The following is a 27692-nucleotide window of genomic DNA, read 5'->3' on the forward strand; positions in this document are numbered from 1 at the left end:
TTCTAAGAAGTTTTCCTCTCTTAAAATTAGAGAGAAGAAGAAATAGATAAAGATGTCCTCTCCCTACCTTTCCCCTTCTTTTTTTGAAATAATTCAAATTACATCAAAAGCAGCTCTCTGCCTTCAGGCTCTGCCTATGCACACCCCTTTTCTGGCATGCCTTGCACCTTCCCACTCCTCAGCACAAATCTGCATGAGCTCCTGCCTTCCCTCAAAACCCTACCCCTCAAAGAGAATGCCATCTGCACACCCAGCCCACTGCTCCTGCAGCTTTCAGCACAACTGTCCTGCACCCCCGATGACATTCCCTCCCCTGACTCACCAAGTGCCCCAGGAAGCTCCTGAGGGACTGCTGGGGATGATGTGCCATCCTTGGCAGGCCAAGTGCCAGCAGCACTCTGCTGTCAGGGCTGGCTGGCACGCTCCAGCACACCAGCTGCAAGCAAACCATGCACCCCACACGTGCCTGCTGTTTTGGGAAGCTTGAGAAGCCCACAGCCAGAAAACAGACATTTTTCAGGACCATGAAGTCTCTCCCCCATACCCAGCCACTCCATTCACAAGGGAGGTGGTTTGGACAGGTCCATGGGCTTTAGCACAACCTCTGCCAGCCATGAGGCACTCCTGGCCCAGGGCAGCTCTAGGCCTCACAGAGAAACCATACACGGGCTTTCCTTACAAAAATCACATCAGCCCTTACTCCAAAACTTCAGTTTGGGTACTGCAAATATGCAGTTGGCTTGTTGCTTTCTAGAGTTTGTGCTCTGAAGGGTTGTGGGTTCATACAACCACAGCACTGCACGGGGAAGAAAGAACCTCAAAAAACCATCTGGTCAAATATTCCATGAGAGAAGGAGCCCAGATAAGATTATCTAACATCCTGGCCAGCCCCATCTTGAAAATATCCAGTGATAGGGCCTCCACCATTTCCCTCAGGAGCTTGTTACAGTGATTATTGTTGGCACTGTAAAAAAATTTATTTCTTTTATCAAGGTAGAGCCTCTCCTGGTACCATTCCTTTCTGCTTTCTCCAGGTAGCTACTTGAGAAGACAAAGCTTCCATCCTCTTTGGAGACACCCTTTAAGTACTGGAATATGGTGATCAGGTTCTGAGCCTTCTCTTCTCCAGGTTAAATGCCTGGTCTCTGACAGGAAAAACAGAAAAATGAAAGCAAGTGCATGCTGATACCCAGGGGGGGCAGCAGAAAGATGTGAGCAGCAGCCCAGGCTGCAACACAGATGAAAGGGCAGAAACAGGAGGTTTCTTCTCCTACTAAAACTCTGTGAACAGGCCTGCAGCACAGTCCTGGAGTATTGCAAGCAGGACAGCAGCCTATTCAGGAACATCAAAATAATCAGAGCCAATTGTGCTAATTACAAATCAAAGAATTCTCATATTTTTGCATGTTTGGAACACAACAGAAACACACACTGCTGTTTCTTTCATCAGTGTCCATTAAGACAGGACAGACTTAAAATGACAGTAGAAAAGAACACTTGTTTCCTTACACTAGCTGACTAGATTAGATATCATTGTCAATTTAAGAGAAGTGCAAGCATAATTTTCTCCACTATACCTTATACTAAGTCCCTTTGTTTTCCAACAGAAGACACAGAGAATCAATGCAAACAAATTAATTATACAGTATTAAAATATAAATATTTTAAAGCTCACGTTTTATAGACCTTTATCTAGGTGCTCCCTGACAAGAATGAGAAAAATGTTTTATACTTAAATGACTGGGAAAATAGCTTTATTTTTCTTTTTGAACCACGTTAGTCCAGAAATATTTGATGAAAACATGTCAGTTATTAATCAGTATCCAGATGTCAATATATAGCTTTCAGTACTACTTTAATAATAAAATATTCAAGAAAAATAGCCTAAATTTAGAGATGGGATATAAATCCTCTAGTGAAAAACTGTTCTGACTCAATGTTTAAGAATTCTTCTTATGATCCCTCAATCATTCAAACTTCACTGAGGGATTATTATTCAGCTACAAAATTAAAATCTAAACTGACCCTAAATCATATACAGCTTTTAGAAACCATCTGTTGAATTTTATGCCTCAAAATTCTAGAGTACATGATTCCCTATATAAAAAGTGCACACCAATATTTCAACATCACGCTTCCATAAAATCAAGTTTTATTGGATCTTAAAATACATATATGCCTGTTTTTAAACTTCCAAGTAATATCTTAACCAAAATGTACATAGGAAGATACCTGAAACAACATTAACTTGTTATACCCAGTTAAACACTCTTTAATAAATAATTCTCTTGTAACTGTAATAGTAAAGCTATTAAAAGGATATACTAACACCATCTCTTTAAGATCAATTGAAATGGTTTGGCTAAAGGAGATGTGGCAATCAGAAGAACAAGCGAAATTTAACTTGAAGTGTTTTCTGCAAGCCTTGCCTTACACTTCAGGTGTATGTAAGTATTTATATTTGTCTAAGGAACAAGAAAATTGTAAAAATGAAGTTTAAACAATTTGAAAGCAATGTCAGTAAACCAGAACTACCTTAAAGCAAAGACTTAATTAGTTTTTACAAAGTACTTCTGATTATTTCTTAAAACTTAACACACACCCCAACATGACATCGAAGTAATCTGCAAGTATTTGGCATATCTGAATATCCTTGCAATGACCTGACCCAAACTAGAAAAACATCACTATGTTTTTATCCACAGGGATTCAAGGATACACAGATGATGTACTGGGCATTACTTTTATTATGACTAAAGTTGGCTTATCTTGTGGCATTACTCAGAATTCTAACTCTATCTGCTTTTATGTTTTCCATAAGAGGTAGAAAGGTACAGATTACTTCTTTTTTTAAGTGTAGCAACTATAACCTTAAATTAAAATGGATCTTCTCAAGTTGGACAGAAGGATTCTCAGTTTTTTTCTACTTATACAATCAGCAAGCCCAATATGTATTTCTTTCTAAAGTGTTCACTGTATTTCATAAAATAGAAAAATCACTGATAACAATTCTGAGATTCTAAATGGAAACTATTACATCATCCAGAAATAACACACCACTAAGTTTATAACTATGATATGCTGGAAAACCATTTTACTTACTCATCCTTGGCTAAAGCTCTTTTGACTTGACAGTTTCTGAACTCCCTTTAAGGAATATTTCTTCCTTTTTCCACTCCACCTATACTCACCTGCAAAAACATTTAATTCTGTGAAGTTACCGTTTCTGAGTCCCAAATCTCTCTACTTTCAAGCTTTAAAGCCTTATTTGCCACCTTCTAAATAACATCTTGTCATGCCACACAGACTAAACAATGATAATTTTTACTTCATACACCACTTTTCAAAATAAGTCTTTGGATACCGAAGCCACTTCAATGCAATGCTCAGAAACTGAGGGTGACAGGCTTGCTTGAGTAGAAGAGCTTTGTGAAGATGTGAAGGAACTTTCCCCTGATAAGTGGGATCAGGGTCCTTGCGGGCAGGCTGCGGGCGCTGCAGGCTCCTCCTGTCAGCCGGGAGCTGAGTGAGCAGAACGATTTAGGGAGCTCATTGCTGCTCCAGTGAGCAAGAGGAGCTAACACATCCCAATTTACAGCCAATTAAAAGCTGCACATTCCTGCACTACATCACTGAATGCAAGGTGAAGGAACGCAGTCAACTTTGCAGATCTGCTCCTTCGTTATAAATAACGTCAGAAAAAAAATTTAAAAAGAACAAGCAACAAAAAAAAAACACACCAAAAAACTCACCCACAACAAGAGTTCTTTCAGTCACTAGTTCTGCAGCCATCATTTCAATAAAAAAGGATGCCCTTGAGCATCTGTACACGAAACATACACTGTTTTTACTTGGTGAATATTGTTATTACCTTAATGCACCTAATTTGAAATGAGCCTGCACATAGTCCTTGAAAAAGAAAATTGCCTCTTTGCTAAAGGAATGTTTTCATAGCACTTTACAGTCAATTTCAGAACAAATTCCCCTTTGCAGTGAGTAGTATTAGGCTCTCATCTACTATACATAATTATAGCAGAGAAGATCATTTGGATGCTATTGCTTCTATGCTACAGCAGCTTCAAATTCAGTAACAAAAATAACCAACATACTGGGACATTATTTTCCTAGGGCAATCAAAAGCAGGCACATTTAAGTAGTGATAATCAGCATAGCCACATATCTGATTGGAACCACAGCAGTGTGAGAAGGAACTGTATTACTTCCATTTCAAGATCCAAGCCACAGGAGAGGAACTGGGCCAGCTTACAGCAGCCGAGCAAATGGTATTTTTGATAACTGCCTTCTGGTGCTCAGAATCTAATTTCCATACAAAAATACCCAATTTCTTGCAAGTGGAATAGATCTTCATAATTTTATATATATGCCCTAGTACACTGGCTTGAGGAAGTGTGGATCACAGCCATTTGTTTCACAACATGTGGGATACTGATTTGGGCAACAGGACCTTGTATCGGACTTCATAATTACTAAAATCTATTAGGTTTATCAAATTATGCAATTAAAAAACAAAACAAAAAACCCACCATGATGTGTCCTCCAGTTCTTCCATTATTCATTAAATCAGAAATAAGCAGCTCAACATAAGGCATTCAAGCTGTTATGAAATTCACTTATTTGTAAATGACAAATGAAGCTCATTCTCAGTATAACAGCTTTTCCTGGGGAGTCAATTTATTTAAAATAAATTAAGCCATTACCATGCCAGGACATAATTATGGGATTGTATAACAGATCAGCTTTAAAACTTCTACAGCAAAAAAGGACTTATTATCCATTACACTGTAGACCTGACATATCAGATGTGCTCCAGGAGTGAGGGAGGTCTATAGGATCACATAACTGTGTGCCTTTATCCTGCAATGGATCTGTACAGTTGGATTCCCCAGCCCCAATCAGGAAGGCTCTGAAGGAAGGCCGAAATCCATTAGTGGCCACATGCAAGGCTGTGTCCCCAAGAGGAGTGGCTTGCTGCCTGTGACAGCTGAAATACCTCCACACTGCTGCAGCAAGGCTCCTGTTGAGGCTGCCCCTCCGAAATCTATTTGGAAGAATTATCTACTCAATATAATGTCCCAGCAGTGTGCAGCTACACTGCAGGGCTGCTGGCACCTGAGAGCCATCAGAGTCCCTACAGAGTCTATGAATCTACAGCATGCATGATTTAGTATTCCAGGACCAAGGTGATGATATTCTATGGAAAAATTATGTAGATTACTCTCCCAGCAAGTCTGTCACACACTCAAGTGTGGTATTTGAAAATACTAGCTTGTTTTCTGACTACTTTTTAAGGCTTAGTAAGAAAATTTTCATCCTACTCACTGTACCAAAATAGCTTCAAGTAGAAATATTTGGCCTTGGGAGCAGAATTACTAAATTGTGTGTGTGTGTAGGTACACGCAATCCTGAGTGTGCCTAACCAAAATAGCTCAAGTCTGCAAGCAGCAGATCCTATTTGGGGATTTCTATTTTACATTGGCCCAGCAGATCCCTCACCTTCTTGCCTGCCCTGGCAAGGCAGAGAGGGGTGGCAGGGTTACCCTGTGCACTGCTGGTAAGCAAGGGACATCCCGAGCAGCACACCCAACACCCCTGCCTTGAGTGGCTCGGCGGGTGACAGCTGGAGCAGTCTGACACACGGGAGGGAGGTGACACCACAGCTCTTGAAAGCTGGGAGGTAAGTGTTGACCTGCCTAAATTAGGGAAGTTTATACCTAAGCCACACAACCTGATGTGCTTGATTTAGGATTTTGTTAAATCCTGAATTTATTTAATCATACACTTAAATACAATGCTACGCTTGAGTATGATAACTAGTTTCTTTCAAACTATTTAATCTGTTGCAGTATTTTAACTTTATCCATCCAAATGTATGTTCTTTTCATGGAATCATAAAATTGTTCAGGTTGGAAAAGACTCCAAGATCTGAGTCCAATCTTTGACTGAACACCACCCTGTTAAATAAAGCAGTCATTTCTTGAAGACATCCAGGGGGATGACTTCAGGAGGGAGCCCATTCCAATGCTTGAGAACCCTTTCAGTGAAGAAATTCTTCTTAATATCTAACCTGAACCTCCTCTGACACAGCTTGAAGTCATTGCCTCTACTGCTGTCACTGGTTGCCTGCCAGAAGAGTCCAACCCTCACCTGGCTATGACCTCCTTTCAGGCAGTTTTAGAGAGTGATAAGGTCTCTCCTGAGCCCCCTTTCCTCCAGGCTAAACAGACCCAGCTGCTCCTCACTAACTTATTCTCCAGACCCTTCCCCAGCTCTGTTGCCCTTCTCTGGACATGCTCCAGCCCCCCAACCTCTTTCTTATAGTGATGGATCTGGAAATGGACGTAGGACTTGAGGTGCAGCCTCACCAATGCCAGCTACAGGGGGACAATCTCTGTCCTGGTCTTTGCTTAAGAACATCATTGTGTGACTCAAAATCAAGGGCACAGAAGCCTCTACAGGGCAAGGAGGGAGGGCTTTTACTTGGAGCAACTGAGACCATTTAATTTTCCTTATTTGTCTTATTTGTTTGAGAACAATGAGGAGCACATAATAAAGCAGCAGCATCCTCCATCATCTGCACACAAAAAAATCCAGCCCAAGCTAACTGTTTTGGTATATGGAAACTAGGGAAGAAAGGGCATCATTTTGAAAGCCTCCAGAGGCAAAAAAAGCTTTTAAAAAGAAAAACAAATAGTGTATGTAGGAAGACGAAGTTAGGGTATTACGAAGATTAAACTATAACTCTTCTAGTCTGTATTCTCTACAGTCACTCAAGCCCTCATTCAGAATACTTTACAAAGCCAGTCAATCTTTTAGAGCAATCCACTGAAAATTCCCTTAATGTGCACATCCCAGAGGCCTAGAGGGGTTCAGAGAACTGTGCCCCTTTTTAAGGGTCAAAACTTCAGTTCTTTGATAACAATGTACTTTTGCATGTTGTTAACAGTAATTCTTCTGTGGGTCAAAAAAGAAAAGCACAAGAAATAGTCTGCATCATCCTGAAATGAGCCAAACTTAGAGCAGACTGTAAAGCTGTAAGCTAAGGTTAGTCAGAACAGGCATAACAGCCAAGCTCAAGGAACCAGGGCCAGGCAGAAGGCTGTGCCAGGGCAGCACAGGGAGATAAATGGGATACACCACCAGGACAGGGCAAAGTGCTGCTGCCTGGGATGTGGCAAAGCAGGGAAGGGAGCTCCCTTTCTCCTTGTCTTGACTGAACAGGCATGCACAAAACAAGCAAAAATGCAATCAGGGATGCCAGCATTTTAGACAGTGTTCCAATCCTGTCCAGCTGATGCAAGAATTAGAAGCTAACTTCTGTATCCTACACAGCTGTTTGAAGGGAAAACAAGGTGTCCACCTAATAGACACAAGAATGAGATTTCAATAAGGTACTCCATCAAACACAGTTCAAAATTTAAAGAGAGCACACAGATTTGCAGCCAAGCAATGCTCTTGGATTTATCTTGAAACCAACAAAGCCAAGCATGGAAGTGACATGCATGGATTGCTTTCCTTTGCAAAGACCAGTTCTGGACAACCAGGACATACATAACAGTACAGAGAGGAGATAAAGAGGTGGACATTTTGACAAGGATGAAAAACAAGCAAATACAATACCGTGGTTGCATTCCTGAAGGTGAGAGACAGAGGGAGAAAAAGCATGTTAGGGCAGGCATGCAAATTTACATGCAGGAAACTGATGGGGAGGGAGGGTGGAAATCAAGAATGGAAAATGAAAATCTCGGACCATGTTAAGTCTTCAATACACAACCTCCACTCACCTTGGAACTTCATTGAGAACAGGCTCATTTACAAGTAAAAGCCATAATATTTGAACTCTATCAGTAACACCATTTGCCTTATTTAAAATGTCAACACAGTAAGAATAAATAGCCTTCTAAAACAGGAGCCAAGAACTCTGACTTGACTTTACACCACTACACAATTACAAGATCAACTGATTACCTACAGGACAAACAATGTGCTCTTCTGCTCAGTGGCACCAGACAATCTGTGTTCTAGAAACAGCATTACTGCAGATGTTTTGAGACAAACTACTCATAATACCATCATCATCATCTTCAAAAAACAAAACAATTTCTGGGGAAAAAAAAAAAAAAAGTTATTCAATCTTGATTAAAATCACCCTAGGATTTTTAAGGGCAACTTTAAAAGTCCCTTTGAACATAAACAAATAAGAAAGAATTCATTTTGGTATGGAGGATTACATTTATATCTGATTAAAACAGAAAATACTGAATAAGAAAAAAAGGCAATACTCTCTATATAATTAAATTTTCATTCTCAAAATTACTCCTAGCTTTAACAGATAATTGAAAATCTCTGCAAGCCTACATTATAGCTACATATTTACGAAATGGGATGCTTAATCTGTACAAGAAAAGGAGCAGAAAACACAGAGTAGACCTGTAGATTTTACAAGAGGCAGGCTTCACAAAGCTTTCCTTGTTGCATATATTCAGCAGAAAGTTACTTTTCAAATATATTTGAGACCTCATAGTGCAAAGAATGGCTAAAGGCATTTATAACAGGCAATCTTTTCACATATACCAAATTCTGTAGAGAGATCAAATAATTTTTAAAATTATTTAAAATTAACATCAATAGTTCTAACATGATAGTTTCTCTCTACAAAGAAAATCATACATCATATTTAGGAAATACTTCTATCACAAACCCTTAATTACTGGTTTTAAAAAAAGTTTCACTCACATGTATTGCATAGAAAATATTGCATAGAAAACCAGCTTCTATGATCATTAATACTACTCAGAACAAAAGATCTTTCACAGCTACAGGCAGCTTCACTGACTGTGAGGACACAGGATCTGAGAAGATCCCAGCCAAACCCATCCTCCCAAGGTCAGGAACTTTCTGCAAGGGAAGGCTCCCACCCCCACAAACTGGCCTTCCTCCAAGGCTGCCCTCCCCATGTTACTGAGTAATTCAAAATAACTCCTTGTGTATAAATTGTCTGCCACAGGCATTACTCCTGACATCTCTCTGTACCAATGCACACTGAAATTTATCTGCCATTTACTGCTCAGTCACTTGGTGCTCATTTTTCTACCAAACTTTAATTACTCTTCACATGACCATTCTTAAAGCCTATTCAAGAAAAAACCTCATCACAGTATTCACACTTTTTTCACATCAATCATCAAATCACCACACAGTAAAGAGCTTTCAAGGTGTTTAGTGTCTTTGATGATGGTTTCTACAAACATCTTTTAGAAAAGCCAAGCATATTCCTTCTTCTGGACCACTCCACCTTGCCTGTTTGCTGACCTCTTGTGAGAAGCCCAATTGTACAAAACACATTCCCTAACAGAGAGCTCATAGGCTCTTCCCAGTCTATCATATTTCACCTACTCCATTTTATGCTTGAAAACTTTCATTTTTCATTCTTCACTTCTCTAGAGTTTTTAAACCTTTGTATTAAGGCTAATTTCCTGCTGCATCAAATACAATTTAAGCAATAGATCAATGTATATTCCTTTTAAGAAAGACTTGGACAAGAAACACCCCTAAGCTCCTCCACACACAACACTAAAGCAAGTGTCACGAAGCTTCAGTGATCCAGCCTTATGTCTCTTGTGTTCCTTTCACACAGGGACCATTTAGCAACCTACCACAAAGTCTGGCAGGGTCTGTATCAAGGGTGACATGTTCACTGTTCTCTTTATGTCTTTGCCAGTTTGCTCCTCAAAAATATTTGCCTTGCAATTTTAAATTTTTAAAAATTTAAAATTTTTTAAATTTTGAATTTATGCTTCCATGGTCTTGTATATATTTCTCCCTTGTTCCTTTATTTTCAATGTATTCCTTTACTCTGCTGTTTAACTATGCTTTGAGGATTCAAACAAAATACTATTTTGATAGACTTCGTTTTTTCTTTGGGAGAAAAAAATATACTTTTCTATTGTAGGAAAAAATTGCACAAAGCCTTTAATATTTGGCTCAGAGTTGCACTGTGCATCAGAAGCACAAGATAAAGGCAGTCCCTGTCCCCCAGTGATTATAGTCATGATTGTAATAAGGCATTAAAAATTACATAAGGCAGCTCTGGCAGGAGAACTGGTCAAAGATAAAATACTACCTGTATTTAGCAAATGATGCAGAAAAAGAGGTTTCATTTATTCAGAGTTTTGGTGCATCAGTAATGGCTTCATCTCCAAAGCAGGGGGCTACACAGCCTGCTAATTCTGTGGCCTTCTAGTTGTATCTGGAAAATAATCTTACATTCACCAGGAAGCCCATAATAAGCAAAATATGCACCCAATATCAAGGCCCAATAAACAGAATTAATACAGTATGTTAAGTCTTAATCTTATGACTACTCTCAATTTAGCAATAAAAATACCCTACATGGATAAACAATTTGTATCATCAAAACAAAACTCAAAAAACCTGAAGCCTTATGATTTTGGGGGTTTTTTTAAATATTTTTAAACCTCATCCCAAATGCTTTGCTGGATTACAGACTTTACAGGAATCCATGTATATATGGGTTTACCTTACAGAGACCTTTCTAAAACAGAGACTGGCAATTATCATAACGTCTATCCCACATTTCCATTTAATGAATATATTGCAATAATTGAAAACACCACAAACAGTGTTTGCTTAAGTGGCACACGTTGTAACCTCAGTGGTCAAAAGGTACAGTGATATACAATATATATGAACAGTAATCCTTTTGATGATTAGAATAAGCTTTCAGAGCCAGAGAAACAAAAGCATGACAAATATCTTCATGACACATCAACACATCCATAACTGAAAGCAAACATCCCATGCAATTTGCCTGCCTTCTTAAAAAGAAGAGATTTAAATGAAGTGATAAGTGGTTTGAATGATTACCAACAACCAATCAAAGCAAACCAGCAGCCTGCTGGTCACATCCTGCCCATCACACAGGTCACACAGGGCACAGGCAGCTTTCCTTTGCCTGGATGGGGCATTTCAAGTCACACACCAGGCAAAGCCATAGGGGTGCCGAGGAAGACAGGAGCTGGGGACAAACTGCTGCGACTGGCAAAGTCCCACTGACTACATCTCTGTGAGTCAACAAAAGACCTCTGAGAAAGGCTGAGCTGTGGCTCCATGAAATGCCAACCAGCAGCAACACACTGCTACAGAGGGGAAAACATCAGAGCAGACTGGCACTTAACCTTTGCAACAAAAATGGTAAACCTGACTTGTAAACAGCAACCCATCTTCTGCCCCGGGCTCACAGGCAGCAGCTGCAGCAGTGCACAGAGGGGCCACAACCAGCCCTCCTGTGCCTCTTGAGCATCCTCAGAGCCTGAGCAGGGCAGAGTAAAGCACTGCTACAGCTGTCAGCATATCATGAACTGGATGGCAGCCCCAAATTGTCTCCTCATTTGCAGAGCAGTACATTAGGACAGGTACAGCCCCTCCAGTGTACCAGGAAGGGGGAGATTCAGCCTAACTTCAGCTGCCCAAGTAAGCACTCACCTCAGAGCCAGCAGCTCTCAGCTTCCCTCTCACTCACTTTACAAGAAGAGCTGGGGCACTTCTCAGACCTGTCACCTCCTCCTGAGGGAGGAATTTAGAAGTGCCTGTTCCACTCCTCTCAAAGGGAGCCCAAGAGAACCAGGGCAGACAGATGTCAGATGAATTCCTGCAGAGAACCTAATTGTGCACAGTAATGCAATTTGTGCACTCTCCCACCAGTGAGGCATTAGGGCACATACAGGAAATGGCAGGATTTTCTACAGGTATATTCAAAATACCAACTGTCTTCATTTGCCTGCTTATTAACAGCTGAAAAATTACACTGCACATGTAATAGCAAGGAGGAAGTTTTTATTTAAACTTTTCTTTTTGGGGGTCAGAATCTCAAAACTCTACATTTTTATTGATGATAAATTCAGAACATTAGGCAGTTGAACATATATCCCTTCAGGGAAGGGACATTTAATGCTGAGTTTTCAGCTAAGGATCAAAGGCTTCTAAAAGAGCTCTAAAATCAGGTTTTCTAACAATTTGACTATCTAAAACTCATATTTTTCTATTCCATTACATATTACACTACACAGCACCATCAGCCTTTGGGTTTCTAAGTGAAGGCAGCACTTCTACACTGTCAGAGGAACAGACCTCAAGGAAATTAAAGGACAGAACAGCAGGAAAGAGAAGAATGAATGAAACCAGCTAAAGCATCTTAGCAAAGGAACTGAAATACTACATATTTAATTTGGTAATTATCTCCTTGGACTGCTAAAGAGATAAAACAACCTCAAAACTGATTCCATGAGAACTGAAACATTTAAGCAGAATCCCTAAAATAGATTAAATGAACCCAGTTTGTGATGTAACGCTGATAAATCTGCACTTGACAATATCTTTGCCAACTGTGACAAACCTCTATAAATGTTCATTAGCAGGTACTGCTTAGCAGAGTTTCAACAAATTAACCCAGTAACAGTAGCAGCTTTCCAATATTCACTTCCAGGTTCAGCACTTGCTCAAGACGAATGCTCAGAGCAGCATGAAATAGACAGTGCTCATGCCCTGTTAACCTCGGAGATGGGAAACAAACCCGAGGAGAGTTCAGAGTTTTTGTAGTTTAATGAAAGCACAGCAAGAGCGATGCTGCAAAAGGTCATGAGGAAACAACAGCAGCACAGTAATGCCAACATAAAACTCTCAACCTTTATTTAATCTCAATCCCATTATTCTTTTCCCCATCATGACAATAAATCCCACTGAACCAAAGAGATGCACATCATTTTCTTTCCTGTGACTGTGTGTAGAATTCCAAATACAAATAAACACAGAACATTTCAGAAGAACTCTTCTGTGTACATATATAGATGTGCACATAAAAATTGCAGAAGTTAAACCTGTTACCAGAAGATGAAAAACAACAAACTAAGAAAAAAATAGTCTTACTGAACATCATTTTTCCTTCTGTTTACATGCAGAATTAAAGATTACTAAGTCAATGCAGTAGATGTTTCAGTATGCAACTTCATACATTGATTTTCTTTTCCAGGAACATCTAACAGAAGCAGGATGCTCTTTTTAAAAGATCCTGTTACAAGCAGATGTTTGACTAAAGGAAAGAAAAAAATCAATACACAAAACCCTTACATTTTTACATTTATAAATAAATATACAACAGGACTACAATGAAAATCAATGTAATACTCTCTAATAATGACATTTCTTCACCGAATAAGAATGTATATGGACCCTGTTTATTGTTTAATTAATGTATGTTATTCTCTATTAAGCATGGGTTTGCTCCCTTTTAGCTTAAGTGTCTTATTTATTCTCCATAGTTTTTCAGAGCTTCAACACTAAAATGAGCTTCATTCTTGCTTTTAAGTCAGGATCTCTAAAACCAAAAGAACATACCCATCCACTTTCCCATGTCTTGTCTCCTCTCCAACATATTTTTTGTCTTTTTAAAATTGAAGTGATTAAAGAGCTCTGTGCCCTTCTAGAAGATCAAGTCTCAGTCACTGATTAGCAAATGTGTCTTCCTTGCAAAACTCAAGCCTCAATAAGTAAGCTAAGTAGAAAAGGAAACATCCAAACAAATGTCATGAGTTAGTGACCTCAACTAATAAAGATTTTTTTACAGTACATACTCAATATTGGAGTGGAAAAAAATCAATGCATCTTCAGAAGGATTAAGGAAAGCAATACCAATTGCTCATTATTGATAACATATATGTACCCACAACCATGTCTTAGTAGCATGAGCTACCAAAGGAACATACTACATGTAAATAGCACCAAATAATACCCTTTTCTATTGTTCCCACACAAGACATCAGTGTGAGCTTCCTGCCATTTTCCCCTCATTGACAATGTTCTTCAGAAACAGGCAGCTGCACAGAAAAATCACTGAATAACTTGCCAGAACTTAGCCAAGTATAGCTGAAGCAGAGATCTTATTTGGTTTCAGAAGAACCTAGAAGCTTCTACAGAAAAAATGAAAGAAAAACTGGATTCTTTCCTTATTATTGACATCAGAGCTGTCAATCCTGGGCATGCTACCTCAATTACAGTTCATGTCAGTCATGCTTTAAGACTTAGGCTACGGTAGTGTTAATAAAGGCATAAAAATCAGATTACTAACATTTTTATGATATAGTTCAAATGTAGGTTTCTGAAACTGAAAGCTTTCCATCATTGCAATAAGTTGAGGTTAACCCCATGCTGCTTATACACCAACACAAGGTCCATCCACAAGACACGTGGGTGTTCAGCGTCTCAGCTTTGAACCACAGAGACCTCACACCTCCTCCCTTTGCTGAAATCAGGTACAAGATTCACCTTTGTTGAGCCTACAGCTTCTTCACTTATCACCTTCTCTAAGCATTCAGTTACCTTCAGCTTTATGTTCCTTGCCCAAAAAATGTAGTTTCATACCTATTCCTTCCAACTCTTCCTAAAATAAAGTGGGCTGTTCCTACTATCCCTGCCAACACATACTGCTCTCTAGTCCACCCCCTGCCTCCACACACATGTCTAAGGGCACAGTTTAAAAACCCCTCTGCCAAAACACATTTGACTACTACTCTCATTCTGTCAGTCAAATGAAACTACACCACACCTTCCATCTCGCTGTATTTTAAAGGAGAAGACATGAAAATAGTAAAGGAAATCTCCACCTTTCTCCACAGTTTTCTGTTCCAAAGTTTAACTTTCCATCTCCTCTTCGTCTGTGCTGTACACAAAAACCCCTCACTCCTCCTGTCTGCAATTTGTTCTGCCAGCCCTTTTAAAAAGCAAACACCCTCATGCTACAAGCAAAGTGTTAAGAGCTGATAGTTCTCTATACTTAGCAGACAATCTGTATTCTATACAGATTATATACAGATATATTATACCCTATAAATAGGATATAATAGATCCTATTTTCAAAGGCAAAAAAAATTTAATGATATTTTACATAACACATAAAATATGATCTTATTCCCCTCCCTTATTTATATGGCACTGAACTTTTTGTCAAGTCAAATAAAACAAAGCTAAATAACAAGAACATTTTTATAATTACTTTGAAGGCTCTTAAATCTGAAACTAAGCAGTTGTACTTGGCCTCATAAATTCCCTTCCCCTCAAATTTGCTGAAAAAAATCTGCCCTTGGGCATGTAAGGCTCTGACAGTGGGTTCCAGTTATGGCTCCCAGTGAGAACCACAGCTCAGCTAAGTAAGAGAAAAGGTGCTTTTCCAGATAACTACTGCATATCCCTAAGTATATTAGTAACTGAAATCCTGAAGCACTGAAGGACAGCATGTATGTGCTAGGAACAGATCTGGTATTTGCTGATGCTGTAGGTGGCAGCAGGATCTCTTACTCTCCAGAAAAATCTTAGAGAAAAACAGCAAAGCTGCCACTGCTTTGATGATACAATACACTTGACACTGTTAAATTCCTTTCCACTAAAGAAATGGCAGAAGCCTGTAACAGCAGAGTCCCTGCAAACAGAGTCACAGCAAAGTGCCTGCCTGCTCATTTAGCTCCAGATGTGCCCACAGCCTGGTGCCATAAATCCCACCATACCAAGAACAAAAAATCCAAACTTGCCAAGTGTTATAGCTGACATTTTTACTTATTCCAGCAAGCTTTCATCTGACATTTTTCCTTGACAAAGGAAGGTCTCAAACAAGGAAAGTGGAGACTGCATCATGTTTCTCCATGCAAGCTAACCAGTAGTGCCATTTATCTTTACTATCCAGTGCAAACCTAGGTGAAAAACCTAGGAACAAATTAACAGCAGTACATGAGAAAAGAGTCTTGCCTGCCTACTTAAATGCACTAACTAGACTCAGAAATTTATTGCAAGAGTGCATACAAAAGATTGCCATCTTCAGCATTTACAAGGAATCTGAAAACTGCATACGATGATTTTACACGTCAGCAGTTCTCTTGGTTTATTCTTTTAAAATCATGAAGTATACATCCAAAACATACTGACATGAAAGGTACGTCAGAAGGGGATTTTTGTTTGGGTTAGGGTTTTTTTGTTTATTTCTTTTCTACGCCAGTTTTTTTTTCCCTTGCTAATCTGGAATTCCACCATTTCAACTACAGTTAATAAAATGACTCACCAGGATTGCTTCATTAGGTGAAAGTTATTTTGTACATAAGCACAGAAAAACCAAAACCCATCAATGGGTTGTACACTTTGTTCTAAAACCCAAGAGATGTGTCTTAACTTCACCTAGTCAGTTCTTGAAACATAATGGCAAATATTCACCCTGCAAAGCCAGCAACCCCACTAGAATACTTTTCAAAGCACATCAGACATCTGAATTTTTATTCCCACCCTCTTGTCTAGGGCTTCTCTAGAACCTGAAATGATTTGACCAGTGGTTGCCACCCTGCAGCACAGTAAAAGATCACAGGGGCTGTGTCCCAGTATAAAAGACTGGGCCCCACATCCTGTGTGTCTGTAAGAGCAGGAAGCAGCTGCTGCCTCAAGAACCTCAGTGCTCATGCACTCACTTGTCCTGTTCTCCTCTCCACTTCCACATACCACGAACCAAGCTGCTCCTTCTCCAGATTGATGGGCAATGAACTTTGCTTGTTTGCACTGTAATTGGTTGGTCTCATAACAAGAGGTTATCTGTGCACAAACCTCGCCTCACTGCAAAGACATTCATTGTAGGATTCTCAGCAAAGGCAGCTGACTGTGGAGCTCCTTGCCAGGGTGATTAGACACAGACTAATTGTGGGCAGAGCAAAGTTCAGGACACACCTGTACAAGGAAAGGCTTTTGTTTGACTGTGGCAACAGAGCAGCTCTGCTGAATGTGGAGCCCCATGTCACAAACACTCAGGCTGAAAGCCAGCACTTACATGGGAATCCTACACTCTTCCAGAATTTTCTTTCACATGTAGATACAAATCAAAAGCTACAGAGTCAGGGCTTGAAAAACCTGCCTACCCATAGCAAGGGAAAAGAGGAGAGAGATGAGTAGGTTAAGTTGGCTGAAGAAATAGAAAGCAGTAAATATTTTGGAAGAGGCCAGGAGGGGTTGGGGATGCAGCAAAAGCCACATGCTGTCCTGCACATGTAAGAAGAAGTCAGGAAGAAGGGAAATGTAGGGCTACACACACACACACAAGAAGGCTGCTCTCTAAGCCTCAGCTGACAGTAGAAGAAAGAATGGATCCATGTGGGCTAACAAGCAATGGGACAAAGAGCCTCTACGCCCATCTTCTCTAAGCACCTTCTCTACCCACCATCACTAGCAGCCAACTACACCCACCTTCTCTACCTTAATGAGGATTAATGCTATAAACAAAAAACAAAACTAACACTTCTTTTTTCCAGTAGATCAGCATCTGAACTTCTTACCTGAGAATACAAATGAGATCTGAAGTTAACTTCTTCCAAACAAGCAAGCAAACATTTTGGTATTGCTCCTGTGCATAGGCAAGAGGACCATCTAACAGGCAACAAAGAAATATTTTTGTCTTTGCTTTTAGTACTTTTTTATTGATGCAACAAATATTTCTGAATCAAAAGGAGACAGTTGACTAGCAGCAGAAGATTAAGAGATTCTTGTTCCTGATTAAGCATTCAAAGACTTAGGGGCAGATTACTTCAGTGTAACATGCTTCAATAAATCCAGAACCTGAAGCCAAATCCTGTACCACCTTCTCAAAGCAGAGCTAGATGATGCACACTGAAAATCTTTTCCTCTACAAATCTGACACCATCAGTTCTTACCAGTTTGTGTAAACTTTGACACAGGAAATTCCCAAAGACCCCAAACTGTATACTCAAAGAATGTCACTCTAGCTCTACCTACAAATAAATATGTGTATTTATTTATTTCACTGCTCCCCAATAACAGCACTTGGCATCTGTCAGACAATGGTGAAACTACATTTTTTTACCAAACAACACCCAAGAAGAACAAATTTGGTTTATTCTGGCAAGGTACAAGGTAATGGGCTAGATTACACAGCTGGAAACAGACAGGGATGGCTGAATGCTTTCAAATCTAAAATGCTGGAATTATAGCTAGCTTTTAGTTGCTGAGTAGTTTTCCACATTCCTTTAAGAATTTTATTTCTTGGGGTTTTTCAGTTGTACAAATTTATGAAGGAGTGTATAATATAATCAGCTTGAAACATTGCTCCTCAGATCCAACAGTTCTCAGCCATTGGGTCAGAATAGGAAAATTACATCTTCCAAATACTACTTATTAACAAACATGGAGGTTTTGACCAGAATTTCTCAAGATGCATGCATCACCAGGAGATACCTGGATTCATTTCAGTGCAAAATAGTCATTAACAAACCATCTTGAGGACTTCTGCCCCTCTACTTCTCCAAGTCTATAACTTAAGTAAGTATATCACACTTGCAGCACATTAACCAAGAGCTGTTCTGAAGACTAGGAAAACACTCCTCACCCTATTTGTTTTTGTTACCTTTGATTTTCAAAGAGCTCTTTGATATGGTGATTCTCTATTTCTGAACAGGACCGCCTGAAGCAGAGGTTAAATAGCATGGAATGCATTTTCTTTTCCTTTCCACCTTTTTCCTATTCATGGTCTCTTTGCCTGTCCTGCAGCTGCCACAAGAAAAACTTCAGAGCTGCTTCAGCCCTCTGGGGTCCTATTGCAGGAGGCAGGTGGGCTGGTGAGAGCTAAATTCCTGCTGGAACCCATCTGATGGGCTCAGTCTCCTCCATCAGGCTTTTCTCTTCCTCCACTCCCTAGGCTGGATGGAATGGAGTGAGCTCTGCTGGGGCACAAGAGCAAGAATTACTGTATTGAGTGTAATTATGAAATTGGGGCAAGAAGCAAACTAGAGCATGGGAATATGTACACACAGAAGATATAGTCAAGATGTATTTTCTGGATACATCTCTAAGTCCTCTAACCATAATTTGAGGGACTCTAGGAAGCACACTGGATACTTGCTGTGATCTTACACCCCTCCATTAATGCCTGTTTCTAGGCATCAGGGAGAACAGCAGTGAGACAGTTTCCCTCACAAAGTGGCCACCGTTATGACCTTGTAGGCAGGACTGAGTGGATGAGAATAGGGAAGGAAGAAAACACCATTAGAGAGAAAAATAAAAAGCCAACTTCTAAAATCTTAAGAGATATCCTAGTAGGGTCTCATTTTATCAAAAGCACAGATGCACCATTATCAGGAAGTAGGCACCAGAAGGTCTATGTAGTGCAGGGGTTTTCATCAACAGAGATTTTAAGAATCTTCCAGGAGCATCACTGTGCTATTTTAAACACCTTTTCACTTGCTACATGGCCTGTAAGCTTGTCACTATGCTTTAGGGAGCACTCACTACAAGGAGGTTGCATGAAGACTTTCCTTATAGTATTCAGTTCACCTTCAGCACTTCAAACAGACCATGACAAAAATTGGATCTGAAAGTGGATGTGCTTGTACTGTGTAACATAGTTTTCAGTGCCACTCACACATGATTTGGACAACTTCATTGCAGATTAAATATATTAAAATTCAAGGATAGGCTACTTTTTTATTATATCCTTTGGCTATATGAGACTTAAAGGAAGACTGGATAATGGCAGTGACTCTGTTATAAGAACAGAGATTGCAAAAACCTCAGAGGCAAAAAAACCCCAACCCAAAACAGGGAAAACATACTGCAAGGCATGAAAGAGACACAAAACTGCTCATAAAATATAAAAATTATTACAAAAAACAAGCTATTTACATTATCTGTAAATGCCTCAATCTGTTCAGTTATTTCTGTTTCAAGTTTTCTTTCAGTTCTGTAACTTGATAATACCATAAAAAAAGCAACCTTTCTCCATAATACATTCTCTAAACAATTTCTTCCCTATGCAGGGCTCAAACATTTTCATTCAGTGCCATAACCTGGCCTCAACGAGCCATGAAACACACCCTGGCTCACAATCCTGCAAGGCAGCACTCACATCCAGAACCTCATCAAAAACTCATTTGTGCCAACAGAAGGTCACCCTCTTGTTTCACTGCATCATTAAAACCACTTCCTCTGACTATTGAAAAGTGCCATGTTTACTTGTAACCACAGCACTTAGAGCCACTAAACCCAGGAAACATAATGGAAATACTCACATCTATTAATAGACCATTAAGCATATGGGAAAAATATGTCCTGGGGCTGACGCATGGTATCAAAAGTCAAGACACATGAAAGTAAAGCCCTACTGGCTCCCTTCCCTTCAGGAGAGGGAAAGGAGAACTAAAACTCATCCACCATTTATTTTGGAAGCCATAATTTGCTCACTGTTTATCAACACCTTAAGAGGTCCAACAGCACATTGCAGTTCCCTCCCTGAGGTTTCTTTCCCCTGACACAGAGTGGGTTTGCACATACACACAGATGCCACATTCAACACAAACAAGGGAATGAAGACTGGCAAGATGCAGGCAAGTCACTAGCAAAAGGCAAATTCTTCCCATTTGTTGATACCACCCTCCCATGGGAAAGGAAACCAAATCCCCTAACTTAAAATATGTAAAAATCACAGTAATGATGTGTGGATAAACACTGCAGTGTGTCCTGTTTTCCCTTCTGAGACAAAAGGAAAGGGCCTTTCTTGGGTCATTTGTCATGCAGCAAACTTAGAAGCATAAAAAATATTTTTGTTTCACATGGCTGGAGTGTTTTCAAAATTGAGTTTAATTTACTCCCAATATAATTGGATATTGAAAGTTTATTCCAACTCAACAGTCAAGGCTAGTTTGTTCAAACTGGAGTGTTCCAGCTCTCACCTGATCTATCACTGAAGTGAGAAGGCAGCAGAGCCCTGCCTGGACCCCTTCAGCACTCCTGCTGTGGTTACAGCCCCAGGCACGCACAGCACCTTTGGAAAGTTTGTATCTTTCTCTTTTGATTGCAGCCACATGAAGAATTTCAGTATTCCACACCCATGAGCAAAATTAATTTCAAACTATAAATATTTGAATGAGCATTTTTCTGAATTAAAGCAGAGCCTTGATGGCTTGTGCTTGGCACAAAACAAGTAATTTGATAATTCATATGGATTGAACTGGGCAAGGCATAATTGCAGATCTTCCTAAGTGAAACAAAACCACAACACATCCTCCAGCATCTGGCACCAAAACAGACAAAATTGTACTAACTGCAGTAGTGTTACCACTGTTTTATTGAAGATTTTTTGATATGCTTTTCAGTGGCATCCATGAATTGATATATGGTATCATGCACTTTTATCTAACACACCCATTCCTATCCGATCAAAATCTCAAGTAGAAGTAATAAATTCTCATTCATGTTATTTATTGAAATCACTGCTAGGAAAAAGAAGTATCTAAGAGAAACTATTCAACAAAGAAAACCAGATTTATGAAGCTTCATGTAATTTCTTCTAAACTGGTTGAATGCACAACACACCTGTGATGGTGTTAAGGTTATGGGGCATAAAATCCATTTTCATTTTTGTGCAAGCAGATGTATTAACATGCACAAAGCCAACAAGGCACCTGGCTCTGGCATGAAGTAACAATGCAGAAGACACTCCAGATTAAAATGCTCATCATTTCACACCAAGTTAATACATATTCCATAGACTGGTCCTCTTGGAAGGCAAATGCAAGCACACAGGAACACATAACAACACTTGTAATTACTACTGAAGGGGTGGACTTCAAAAGTTTGGACAATTTCATCCATTTCTGTACTCAAAATACAGAAAATAAGAGTTTACAGATTTTTCACAAACCAGAAAAAAGGATTTGAATGTCCAGGGCTCAAAAAGTTAAACATTATATGATGCACAGGAAACAATCTCTTCTGTTAAATCATTAGAAGAAATTGAGTTCAACATTGTTTTTCCAACTGGTCCAATCAAAAAGCACATACCTGTAACACTGGAACACACAAAAGTTGCATTTTACACATTGTAAAGGAATGCATATGACAAAATTGAAACATTAATATGAGAAGGTTGCTATTGGCATCTTTATGCCAAGAAAAGTAACATGAAAACACAGTGAAAAAAACAAACTTTGGCACACAGAGAAAAACAGTTGAAAGCAAGCTCATGCCTAAGCAAACAGCTACCGCGGCACAACTGTGCAAACCCTGCATCAGGACCATCAGGAATAACTCTTCTCTTCATCACTGCTTTGGAGCTCCTCACTGAAAAGCTGCTAAAACAACCAACACCTGCTGTGCAACTGAAGCTGATGCAAAGATCACAGCAATGCTTTATCAATCTCAGCAAAGCAGGCGTTTGTCTGCAGCACCTCAATACTGCAGGAACAATCAGCTCCCCCTCGATCAAAGGAAAGCACACACAAGCACATGAAAGAAGCAGCAAAAGCCTTCAGATATCAAGTGCAAAAGCAAAATTGATGTCCCAGAATTTAGGGCAAAACAGTTTGATCTGACATTTGGCAAACGAAGATGACACACACAAATAATACATTAAATGAAAAGAAGCACAATACTTCACAAAACTTCAGATCACAGAGGGCACAGATATTAAATAATTATGGGAAAGTGTAACTACTGTGGATAATGCATTTAAGAGCTACAAGAAGGAAATTACAATAACTAAGAATGTGACCAACAAGCATTTGAATATATCAGTTCATTACAACTGCAAAAAGCCTGAAATGTACATGCATTATATATGTGCATACACAGAGGACAACTCAAAGCCAGAAGTAATTCCACATGAAAGATTTGGATTACTATTTAACTACAACAAGAAGTATTTTACTAAGATTCTTACAACATTCAGATCCACAGAGAGTGCTAGGGTTTTAGGATCTTGACACAAATGAAGAAAAACAACAGTGTACTACTGGAATGACAAAGTCTGTCAGATGCATTAGTCTTTTAAACCACATAACAATAATCTTGAGGGTTTTTAAATGGTTAGATGGATTTTCACTTTGTGAGACCCACTTATCTTTGCACAGTGACACAGCATCATCATTAATCATTGTGGAGATAAGACACAGTGAAAGGTATTTCTAAATATCCTATCTAAAGCCAGCCCAGGCTAATGTGACTACCCAAGTCACTTTTTTCACTGATTAAGCTGCTTGAACACATTGGGAAAACTAATACATACCATGTTCCTACATGCACTAATTCCAGGCACAGAAAATACACCAGCAATATATCAAATTGTCATGAAAACACCAAACATGAGTCAATTACAGCAAAATAACTCAGAAATTATGTAAAGTGACCTAAAACAGGCAGATTAAAATTAACCCAGTTACAGTACTGAACTTTGCTTTTGATTACCTCAAGAATCTTGGCTGAGCATTACTATTTCTTCCAGTATTTAAGCTTATTATCCAGATTTTCCCTCTCAACCAGTAGATGTCCACAAGAAAGTTAAATCTGAGTGTGTAATGCAAGTAACTAAATGCAGTTAGCATTCCCAAAATTTGTGTTAGCTTCCTGATCAGCTTCATCTTACAAATAACTGGACCTGTACAGTCCAGTTATTTATAAAAACTCCATAAAACAGTATCTTAAACAAAAAAGCATTATATAAATTGATTTAGAATCTAAACTGAGGATTACTGCTTCTAGGATCTGCTCAACAGCTGGAGTCAGTTCACAAAGGGCTGGAAGCTGCAATGCCCTATCAGAGAGCTGGTGCAAAAACCTGATTTCACAAGGAGTGGTCAAGATAAGTAAAAGAGAAAAGCCAAACAAGCTACTCAATAATCCTGACACTGGGACCTTCTTGCAAGGATGAAACACACAAGAAGGAAATAAGATGTTTTTTACAATCATCTAAGCAGTCCAGAACTGAACAGAATTTAAAGCCTTGCTTTATTCTGTAGCCTTAGAAAGCATTTATAAGTAAATGCCAGACATAACATTTTTACAAATTTCACCTGTCAGTTTTGGTCCATATACACTGAGTGACTGATAACCAAAAAAGTTATAATTGCATTTTATTTACTCATGATATTTAAAAAGCTTTATTACATAAATCTTCATACAGTATCATCACACAGGATACATAGTTTCATTAACATTAAATACATACATGCTTCTTCAATTAGCACATCTAGAAATAATTACCTAATGTTCAATCAAGCATTCCTGATGCATTTCCACTGCTATGGATGCACCAGCCACCAAAGCAAATGGAGCTATGTGACACTGTACAAAGCTGTCCTACAAACACTAAAGCTTTCTTTACTTCCCTGACCTGTGCATTTCAAGTGATACACTTTCCTTTTACTGCTGCAGCCACAGAATGCAAAGGCAAGACATTTTTCTTCCCTGCTGTCTAGCGAACTTTACTGGGAAGAGGTTTGACTTTGCTTTTTTAAGGACAAAGCCAATACTTTAAATACCAAAACAGTAACCTTGAGAGTGTATTAAACTGCCCTGAACTAAAGCCAATACTTGCAAATGGTAAGATCACATGAAAAGCAGCACATGAATTAACCTTGGGGATAAACAACCTTGAGTGTCCACATATGAGATACAACAGTACAGTACAAAAAGAAGAATGTAAGTACATGTTGGTTAAATCACTTTGGCCTATGAGAAATCACTTGGAAAAGCAATGAGATCAAGAAGAAAAACCCACACAGTATTTTAAAAGGAATCCACACATTAATTCCTTTCACACAAACTAGTATTGTGATATACAGTCTAGGATAGCACATCATTTTTTCTCTTAAATTCTTTTAGGCATGGTCATGTTTTCTATAAGGAAAAAAAACCCAAACAACCAACAAACACACCTTACTATGAAAATCAAAGTGCCCAGTATTTCAACCTCCTAGTGCATGCCTTAAGCAAATCTCACCAGGCAGTAAAAGGGAAGACAAGAGATTCAATACTGAGCCACTTGTCCTTCAAATGCTCTTTAGTCATTACCTTTACTATAGACAGCAGCAGCAATATTGCCCACATTTTGGTCACCTAACACTCTCCCTGACAAAAAGATTCCTACAGTGTCATCTCATGCTATTGTTTGCCTCATGCCTTTGATTTTTGGCAAAGGGATATAATTGAGCTCTGCAATTATTATTTTTTTTGTGCCACAGAATTTTGCTCCTTGCTTGCAGAATTAGAAACAATTTAACAATATTCTCTCCTCTAGCAGTCAAGAGATGCAAAAAAAAAAAATCCATTATTGCAGGCTTGTTTGTTACAGCTTGGTCTGGGCAGACAGTGTGAAGTGCCTTGCTTGCACTGCCATCCTAGCAATTCCCCCAGCACTGGAGGATCCTACAGATCAAAGCTCAGATGCTGCCAGAGAACTACAGTTTGGGAAGGGGAACAGTGGCTACAGTCACTGCCTGGTGTTGGCAGCACCCTTTTGGGAACAACATTGTGGGAAAGAGCATTTTACTCTGGAACAGAGAGGTCAGAGTCTTCCTATCCCTAGGACCAAGGCAAGGACTCCAGGACCAAGACATACATACAAACATGAATTAAGAGAGCATCATGTCCACATCCACATTAATGATGCACTTTAGTAGCTGTTGTGCTTGTTACAAAATTGGCAAGTCCCACAAAAAAGTGCCTCATTCTCTGCTGCAGGAGATCAAATGCCATCCATAGTGCTGTCTGTAACACACCCCACACATACACAATCTTTACACCACATCACGTATTATCTTCTAGCCGACAACTCAAATAACAAACTTGGCCAAGACCACTCTATATATACTGCCTTCCTTGGGTATTAGTGCCCAAATACCAATGCTTGACCACAAGTAATGACATCTGTCTGTGCCGGCCCATGCCCTACAACACATGACCCATTTGATACCATCTTTAATTAGAGTACATGCTACCTTTTCTATGGAATCCCAATCTCATACAGGGTGAAAAATACATTATGTACTTGTCAATATAAAGAGTGAAGGTTTTTTGCAACATTTGCCTCTGAAGTTAGAATGTATTAAAAAAAAAAAACCACAAAAAGAAAAATGTCTGGGAAGAATGCATGTGAATATTGGGAAGAATTCCCTATGCTTTAGACAAGAGGTGTGAAGAAACCTCACAAATATGAATTCTGAGCATTAATTTCCTCCTGCCTTCCATGTGAAATACTAAGAAATGGAGACCCAAGCCCTAGGAGTGCATGACTGCTCAACAGCAACAGCCTTACAGCAAACTGCTCAGCATGTGGAGAAGGGTGAGGAGCAGCAAACACAGGTGTTCCCAACTCCTTCCTTAGCTCCTCACGCTGTGTTACCTCAGAGAAGTTAAAGTGTCAGATTCCCTCTCCATAAATTTGAAGAGTAATCCCTCTTTATCTCCCAAAGCAATTGCAAAGCTACTTTTAGTCACTACAGTAGCTTAGAACAAACGGGGAAATTAATTCCCTCTTATGCACCAGGTTTAGATGGTTAACCATCCACAAAGCAGAGGCTCCATACCAGATAATTAAGGTAAAAGTGTAATGAGCACCTGCATAACACCTTAATCACCACTCATCTCACACGGAGCCCAGGGAAGTCAGTCGTGCGAAGCAGGAGCAGCCAGACCCACCCCAACACCTACGCGGGAAGCCAAGAGCCAAGGTCACGACCACCAGCCTTGGCTCCAGCATCTCACGGCGCTGGGGAATTGATCCCATGCCAGGTGCTGCTCCCACATACAGCACAGCAACCTCCACCACATCTCACACACCCTTTTCATCCTCGGAAATGAAAACTTCTGTTCGCCGAGCAGCGAGGAGAGACCTTACCCAGGAGCAGTGCCTATATAAGGGCTCTGCGTGCGGTGCTCACGCCCGATACCCGCTCAACCAGTTTGTGCCCGGGCTGGGCAGCACCGGCACAGGCAGGCCCAGGCACCGCCGAGCAGGAGCTTTACAAATCGCTGCTCTGCACTTCGGGGCACAGCCCGCCCGCCCGCCCCGGCAGCACCGCCGGCGGCCGGGGAAATCGCGGCGGCACAAAAGCCACCTCATGGCAAACACCTCCCGCCCCACAAAGGGCAAGGACGGGGATCGCCGGGAGTCGCGGGCGGGACCCGCTCCGCGTGCCCTCGGGAGCGGCCGCCCAGCGCCGGCACCGCCGCGGCTCTCGCCGACAGCGGCCGCCCCATCCCTCTGAGATGGCGGCCGGACCCGGCAGCACCTGCCGGGGAGCGACCCCCGCCTGCCCCTGCCCAGGGCTCGGGCAGCGCCGGCGCCGGGCGGCGAGAGACGGGACGGGACAGCGCCGGGAGAAGCCGCGGGATGCGGGCAGAGGAGCCGCCGGTCCCCCGGCACGTCGTGCGGCCGCGGCTCCATCCCTTACCTGTGGCCCGCGGGTGGCTCCGCGCAGCCCCCGGCTCCGCCATCTTCCCCGCCGGTGCCGCCACCGCGTCCCGCCGGGGCCGGCTGGGCTGGCTGCGCCCGCGGCCGCCGCACAGGCGCAGTGCCCGCCCCGGCACCTGACGGCGCGGCGGAGGGAGGGGAGCGAGGGCGGGCCGCGGCCGGGCCCTCACGGCGGGGCGGGCCCGCTGCCCAGGTGGGGCCGCGCCCCGCCCTCAGCGCTCCGGCTGCGGGGCTGCGCTCGGGCTGGGGCTGCTGAGCGGCGCTGCGGTGCCCGGGCGCGTTCACTCGGGTTATCCCCCAGAGCAGAACAACCAGCGCTCTCCGGCTTTCCGGGCCGATCCGGCCGTTTCCCCAGATTTTTCCATCCAGGTGTTTG

At 40.8% G+C, this 27692-nt stretch overlaps 1 protein-coding gene across 1 annotated transcript in view; it reads right to left on the reverse strand.

The window, feature by feature from the left end:
- MAP7D2 (MAP7 domain containing 2) overlaps window positions 1-27381 on the reverse strand; it is an 81463-nt gene extending 54082 nt beyond the window's left edge. The window contains exon 1 of the mRNA XM_054271518.1: window positions 27297-27381. Coding sequence (XP_054127493.1) covers window positions 27297-27339 — 43 coding nt within the window. The 5' untranslated portion in view covers window positions 27340-27381. The remainder of the gene's footprint in view (window positions 1-27296) is intronic.
- Between the last annotated feature and the right edge of the window lie 311 nt (window positions 27382-27692).

This window comes from Melozone crissalis, unplaced genomic scaffold (assembly GCF_028551555.1).
Source record: "Melozone crissalis strain CALT ecotype California unplaced genomic scaffold, PUWL_Pcris_2 ptg000013l_1, whole genome shotgun sequence".
NCBI classification, from domain to species: Eukaryota; Metazoa; Chordata; class Aves; order Passeriformes; family Passerellidae; genus Melozone; species Melozone crissalis.